Source organism: Montipora capricornis, chromosome 9 (genome assembly GCF_036669925.1).
Source record: "Montipora capricornis isolate CH-2021 chromosome 9, ASM3666992v2, whole genome shotgun sequence".
Classification (NCBI taxonomy): domain Eukaryota; kingdom Metazoa; phylum Cnidaria; class Anthozoa; order Scleractinia; family Acroporidae; genus Montipora; species Montipora capricornis.
In genome coordinates this window covers 32374773-32382272 of record NC_090891.1, presented here as the reverse complement: position 1 = coordinate 32382272, position 7500 = coordinate 32374773, and the positions used below count along the sequence as shown (strand labels likewise).

The 7500-nt window shown below is 37.4% G+C and overlaps 1 protein-coding gene across 2 annotated transcripts in view; it reads left to right on the top strand.

Annotated features, from left to right (window-relative positions):
- The window catches only part of LOC138015115 (protein unc-50 homolog A-like), a 12747-nt gene that overhangs the window by 3471 nt on the left and 1776 nt on the right, over positions 1–7500 (top strand). The window contains exons 4-7 of one of the 2 annotated variants that reach the window (XM_068862033.1): positions 1331–1451; positions 2654–2790; positions 4837–4938; positions 6390–7500. The exon at positions 6390–7500 is cut by the window's right edge and continues 1776 nt beyond it. In XM_068862033.1, coding sequence (XP_068718134.1) covers positions 1331–1451; positions 2654–2790; positions 4837–4938; positions 6390–6526 — 497 coding nt within the window. In that variant the 3' untranslated portion in view covers positions 6527–7500. Of the gene's footprint in view, positions 1–1330; positions 1452–2653; positions 2800–4836; positions 4939–6389 lie in introns of both variants that reach the window. The other variant, XM_068862032.1, reaches the window with a different exon arrangement.

Below are 7500 nucleotides of genomic sequence, written 5' to 3'. Positions count from 1 at the left end.
CGGTCGGTACAGCAAAATAATACAGCAAGGCCTCAGTTTGAGATTTTTTTGTAACGACTTCAGTCTCGGTTATTAAGTAGTTATTATTGTTCTTATTAAATTTTTATAAAAGTGACGACACATTTGAAATTAAATTTGCAAGACATGTTTCGGTCGCGCAACGACCATCTTCAGTTGAAAGTAGAATTAATTTGAAGTTACATTTGAATTTATAATATGCTAAACAAAGATAAATAACAACGTGAAATAAATTGGGAATCTAACAAAATAGCCAAAGGTAACAAAAAAGAGTGTACAATGGAACATGTTGATTAGAACGAGAGAGTTAAATTAATATGATATAATTGCTTATTTAAAGAAGGTTGCTCCCAGGAAATATGTAACGCTTCTTTTATCTTGACCTGGAATTTTGTGGTCACACGGTCTATAACTTCACAACATTCCGCAGAGCAGGAGTTACGGCATGCCTCAGATTGTTGAAGGTGTTTAAAGATATGTGAGGTTTATCTTTGTTTAGCATATTACATTGTATAAATTCAAATGTAACTTCAAATTAATTCTACTTTCAACTGAAGATACATGTAGTCTGCTTCTTTCCAGATCTTATTAAATTGTAATTGTCGTGTTGGTGCTGAAAAGCATCTGAGAGCAGTCATTTAATTAACTGTTTGACGCAGTTTTTTTCTAAATTGCAACTGATGGGAGGCAAATCAGTTTCACCATTAACAACCTAACCCTAACCCGGTTGACGAATAATCCTGGACTACACAAGAACAACTTTTGCTGGTAGTCAGAAAGGAACTCCCAGAGTTTAAGTCCACCATCTTGACTAAACAGCTTCATTGACGTCTTTGCATCTGTGTACATGTTGAAGTGATATAGCCCCCTTGGGCAGATGTTAATTAATATTAAAGTTAACATGTATGGATGGATTCAGCTTTTATCTATTCTATTTTCATTTTCTCTTATGGCATTGAGTTGTGATGCAAAGAAGGAGAGGCAGTGTGGCCCAGTGGTTAGGACACTTGCATTGAGATCCAGAGATCCTGGGTTCAAGACCTACTCTGACCACTCGTTGAATTTGTTCCTGGTTCAACTTCCTAGATGCACTTGTAAATAGCCAACTGGTTTGCCTCCGGCCAGTTGGGATTCTTAACAGTTGTTGCTGTTGTGTTCTGTCGTTTCATTTATTGTGTTTCATTGGCCTTGAAAAGCCCCTATGGGGAGAGGTCTATTAAGTTTTTATTTATGTATGTAGGAGACTGCCCTTTTTTGTGTCTGTGAAGATTTTTTTAACCCCCACAATTTTCTTGTTTTTCTTTATTGTCAGTGTCTTCAATTGGATTTGCAATTGCCCTAAAGCTCCATTTCCTAGGTTTTTTGAAGTTTTTGTTATGGGTTGTATTTGTGGATTGCATTGGTGTTGGCCTGGTTATTGCGACGTTATGTTGGTAAGTGAATAATTATTAATAGTAATAGCAACAATAATAATAATAATCGTCATCATCATCATCATCATCATCATCATCATCAAGGGAATATAGCAATGTAAAGAAGTCAGAGTCATTCCAGTTATAATTGGAGCACTTGGAACACATGGAAATTAGTCAACGTTTCCAGGCTACATTACTAAGCTTGTTTGCTAGGGACTCCAAGAATTCTAACTAAAGGAAGGTGCTGGATACCAGAGGTTGTGGGAGATGACTTGATATTCAGTAGAATTTATTTGTAAATTTTAAATCTGAGAGCAAAACAGAAATAATACTAATAATAATAATGTGATAATGGAGGCCAAGATCATCGACATCACCATCCCAGGAGACTCACGAGAAAAACCAAAGAACTGGAGAAAAATATTTAATAGTAAAGTACAAATGCTTTGGTCACAACTGGTACCACAGTTGTGGAAACTGAAGAGACTGTGTTACCAATTATGGTCGCATAATTAGGGGCTGACTACATAAATATTTGATTTATTTCGCAAACACATGAAAAAGCTTGACATTCGCCCTTGTCACACAGCAGCCATATTGTCCCAGGAGACCAAAAGAGCATTGTTTTACCACGCCAAGCCTGGCAGTGGAAACCATGGGGGTGAGGCTTGGCGTGGTAAAACAAAGCTTTTTTGGTCTGCGGGACAATATGGCCACTGTGTGACAAGGGCGAATTAACATCAGACTTAAAGTGATTCAGAAAACTGCTGTGTTGGGAATGGCTAGACTATAAGAGAAAGTTTTAGGGATTCAGGACAGGACACCCTGTGGATCTTTAGGAACTTGTTGTTGCTTACACCCAAGGGTAGTTTGCCAGGACAAAAAACATCTTTTTAGCCTGAGATTCTTTAACAATAATAATGTGGTCATTGATGTACAAGTATGTGGAGATCCATGACATCAAAGTGAGATTTACTGTAGCCTTTTTGCAAAAAAATAATCAAAAACACTTGTTTGATTTTAGCACATTTCTTGACTCTTATTACATTGTACTTCTCAAAAGACAGAGAAAAATTAGAATAAGAGAAGCATCAGCCTGTGGTTTGCCGTTTCACGTTAAAGTGGAGAAATGACATAGTCCTTTTAAGACCTGGTTTGAAATCCTGATGCAGTTCAATGTTAAATTAAATAATTGTTGTTTTTGTTTGTTTTTGTTGCAGGTTTTTTTGCAATAGATATTTGAGAATACCCACCGCATATGATCCTGGGCAGAGAGTAGAGTGGGCTTATGCATTTGATGTTCACCTTAATGCATTTTTTCCTCTGCTTCTCATTCTTCATGTCATCCAACTCTTTTGTATGCAGAGTAAATAACCTTTGATTTTTTGTTTGTAATGTATTTTTCACTTGAATTTTAAAGGGTTGTACCTGTAAACCATCCAAAGTGACCTCTCCTATTCTATTATGTTGTCCAAAATAACTCGTCAACTGCCTATAAAATTATAAAGAATTATAATACCTTTTTATTGTTTTAATTTGAAAGTAAAGCTATGATCCTCACAGTTATGAATGCAATTTTAGCAATTATTGCTTAGAGAATCCTGAAAATTTCAGGACTTCAACAAGGTTTGAAACTGTGACCTTGGGATACTGGTGCGACGCTCTAACCAACTGAGCTATGAAGCGACTGGTGTTGGGGGCTGGTTATTTGTGTGTTCATATGTTCCTGTGATGAGTGAATCAATGGATGAAGTGCTATGTGAAATGAATCATATATTGAACTGCTTTACTTTATTTCATATCTGCAGTTCAAGATATGATACTTAAACCCGTTGACACTCACCAGCCTAAACCAGATTTTACTCTGTCTAACGCCAGACGATTTTACTCATCAATGGGGAACCCCTGGGAGTCAATGGGTTAAAAGGTTCTGCAAAAGGTTTTTATAAAGTCACTTGTGAGCTGATGTCCACTCTGTACGATCAAGAGTGTGTGGTCTCATCCTAAGAAGAGAAAATTGCATTTGTCACCATTTTAGAATGACATATACAGTACCGCTCAGATATACATTAACTGCGCAGATGCGTTTTATACGCACATACGCGTATAATTATACGCACATACTCTTATAGTTATACGCACATACGCGTATGGTTATACGCACATACGCGTATACTTATACGCACATACGCGTATAGTTATACGCACATACGCGTAATACGCGTATATACGCATAAACATGCGCGTCTGATGTGTCTTTGTTATTCACGACGAAAAATTTTCTTTGTGTTTCATTGAGAGTCTAATAAAGCTAATGGAGATCATGTTACAAACACGCACGTCACATCGCTTCATGTATTTATTGAATAACGACAAGAAGCAGTTCATCTTCTTTATCTTTTGCTGTCGATGAATCAGAACGAAAAGATAAATGTTACTTAAACTCGGCATTTAAACGGGTGAATCATCTGGACGGTTCTTTGTTAAAACGTCATGCCGATCAATGAAAGCTACATGTATCTTACGAGTTTTCGATCACTTCACAAATTCGCCGACAAGCTACCGTTCCTTTGACACTTGCTTGATCGTAGGTTACCGAAAATGGGAAGAAAATTGAAACACACGCTTGAAGTCCCTATTTTAACACGTGAACTTTAAGTTTTTACAAGGAAAGATCTGTGTTTCGGCACGTGTCGGCCAGTCGTTTAACGAAATGTTTATTGTCTAAATTTAGCGTTCTTAGCTTAAGATCGATCTCGTCGAAAAAATTATATCTCCTGTTATATCTGACCCAGATCATTTATTCAAACGGTAAAATGCTGCTGTACATGTATCCTTTTCAAAAAAAACTGGTAGGAATTTCATTGGAGGGCCTGGAGGATTGCAGTGTCCAGTTTCCAAAACTTTTATTCAAGTGTATTTTCTAGGATTTGCTTTCGAAACAAAGTCATTGCAATTACAAGTGACAGTTTTGACTCTGCCTTTTGGGGTGTAATCCTTGTTTAAGAATTTTTTTATTTTCTAGGGACTAAAAGTATCAAACATCCTTTAAACTGAAATTTCTTGTCACCTCCAATACTTGGAATGCAATATGTAAAACATCTCTGGCAATTATTGACTAAAAGGTCAAGGTCGATTAAAAATTATTCTTATTGCAATGAAACAATAATAATCTGGATAGTGATTGGTCACAGCTCTTAGATTCGATGTTTGTTTAAAACAATAGTATATTCTGAATTATACTAATGCAGCAATGTATGGTACCCACACATCTAGGTCATGAAAATTATTTTAACATCTATTAATTATTTTAGTGAATTTGTAGTGTTGTATCTCCTACAATGTATGCTACTATTGCTTATTGTGGTGTTATCAGTGTTAATGTGCTTTTCTTTTATTTCAGTCATTATAGATCATCCCTTGTTCATATCACAGTTTATTGGTAATTCTCTCTGGCTCATAGCCCTGGTCTATTATATTTACATTTCGTTTCTAGGCTACAGTGGTGAGTTTAAGAGTAAACTATTTAACACGTGTATGTGCTAGAGAGATCTTGGTCATAATTTGTGTATGTTAGACTATTTTGGCAAACAGACTATTTTAAATTTCATTTGCGCAGACATTCCATGCTAGGTTTTCGGCATACAGATGCAACCTCTGCAGACAGATTAGGGGTGCAGGGATGGCGCAGCGGTGAGAGCACTCACCCCTCATCAATGTGGCCCGGGTTTTATCCCAGACTCGGCGTCATGTGGGTTGAGTTTGTTGGTTCTCTACTCTGAACCGAGAGGTTTTTTCCGGGTACTCCGGTTTTCCCCTCTCCTCAAAAGCCAACATTTAACTTGATTTGCATTAATTGTTAATTTCAGTTGACATTATCCCCAATTAGGGCTCAAGGGCTAGAATGACTAGACACTTTTAACATTATATAAAAGGAACTTTATTTAAAAATAAAGTTCCTTTTTTATAATCTTTGAACAACGTGGGATCCTGTGCTTGTTGACCACAATATACCGTAGTTTTTCGGTTATAAGGCGCAGCATTTTTTGTCAAAGAAATTGCTTGTTGGCCCCAAAGGCAACAAAACTCTTGCAGGGATGATTCTTTGATCCTTTGCCGCCATCTTGCATGTTAAACTCGTTCCAGTCTTCCCCTTACTGCGATTCCAAAATGGTGGCTTGACACCAACGTTTGTGATGATGGCCTTCAATTCTTAGCGTTGTACGACAACAAAAACACCCGCAAGAAAAGACTAATAACAACAGGATTTAAAGGTTTTTCTCTAAATTCAAGTTGAATTTCCTTCTACCACTTTTCTTGACTTAATTTATTACACTGCAATCTTCAGTTGTGACAGGATAATTAGCGACAAGTTGAACCAAATTCCTCTATTTGAGATGCTTCTTGTAACCGAGTATTTTGATGAGGTTTTCAGTTTGTGACATAAATGCCATCAAGTTTGAACGTTAAAGGTGGGTCTTTAAACCGAGTGCGCCTTGTATCCGAAAAACTATGGTAATTTGCTTGCTTTGCTTGCTTGCTTGCTGAAAGGGTATTATCCACCAAAAATTTGTTTCTTGAGAAAGAGCTATTCTCAAGAAGCTATTCTCTGGTCTGACAAAGTGATTTTCAGCTTGAAGGAAATTTGACACAAAATTAGAATCAATGGTTTTACAAAAAACCCCTTACATTCTAACTTACCATTTTCCTCAATGATACACTTTACCTTAAAGTTTAGTGAAAGGATGTTCCCTATTTCACTGAATCTTGAAGAGTAATTAGCAAAAATGTATGGAAGCCATTGTGACATTGAATTTCAATAAATCTAGAAGAACTTTTCTTGGACTGAGTACACTGTAGACTGTGCTTTGCATGACATACCGGTAGTTTCAAGGTAATTTACTCTTGAGTTCTTTCTGTTACTAATTAACATTATCATGTCCATTTTGTCCTCAGCATTGCCATTTCTTCGCAGTACGGTAGTCATCCTCTATCCTGCACTATTGGTTTTTATAGCATATGTGGTATCGCTTGCTGTGGGTTGGAATATTGGACAAACATTTATGCAGTTTTACAAGTACAGGGTGGTTTAGTGGAACAACATGTTTTGCTGTGCAACAGTCTGATCATCATCTATCTCCAGATGTGCTGGGTAAAGGCAATGTCAGATAAAGGACAGGCCAGTCGTCAAACCTAACGTAACGAACCAGTAGCAGCAGACAAAATATATAGAGACCGACTGGTATTGAGCTCTTCAGGTTCCCTGTTTTAGACTGTCCTCAATATGGAGATGGTGCCTATGATTAACGTACCAGCGGAGGTACTGTTATGACTTTTAGCTCCAGAAAAGTGATATCCTGATGCACATGCCTAGCAGGGGTAGGGGAGGGGAGGATATGCTTCCCTTGTTTATGTGCTGGGGAGTGACACTGCATCTTAGAGACCCTAATCACAAACTTGACAAGTTGAGCATGTGGAGCTATGTTTTGCAGGCACCGCTTGGCATATTGTTGTTTAAACGCCATTTCCTGGTTATGTACTAAATCCTGTCCAAAGTAAACACTTCAAGTGCCTCATATCTTATTCTGGAGCAAATTTAAAATTTTGTATATCATGACCAGTTAATTACATGCCAGTAAATTCACAAATTAATTTAATCCCACCCCCCCCCCCCCCCCCTCTCCCCTTCCTACCAAAAGGACCAGCAATAATTTTAAATTTTCTGCCAGGCTTTCATGTAGAGTTAAAGAATACACTTGTTTCAAGGACGGCGGAGCTGAGTGGGGTTGGGGGGGAGTAGAAAATAAAAATTTAAAAATAATTTTAAAAACCCATCAGTGATAAAAAAAGAAAACTAAGAAAACTAACAGAAGGAAAAACAAAAAATGAGCAAAGCATGAAGACTAACAGATTTAAGGCTGGAATATACGTACATACAAGGCTGTGATATGTGTATTTAACAAGTATCGTGCGAAATCGCTCGCTATATCGCCCGATACTTAGCCGACGAGGCCGTAGGCCGAGTTGGCTAAAATCAGGCGATATTCCGCAAGATTGAGCAGGATAA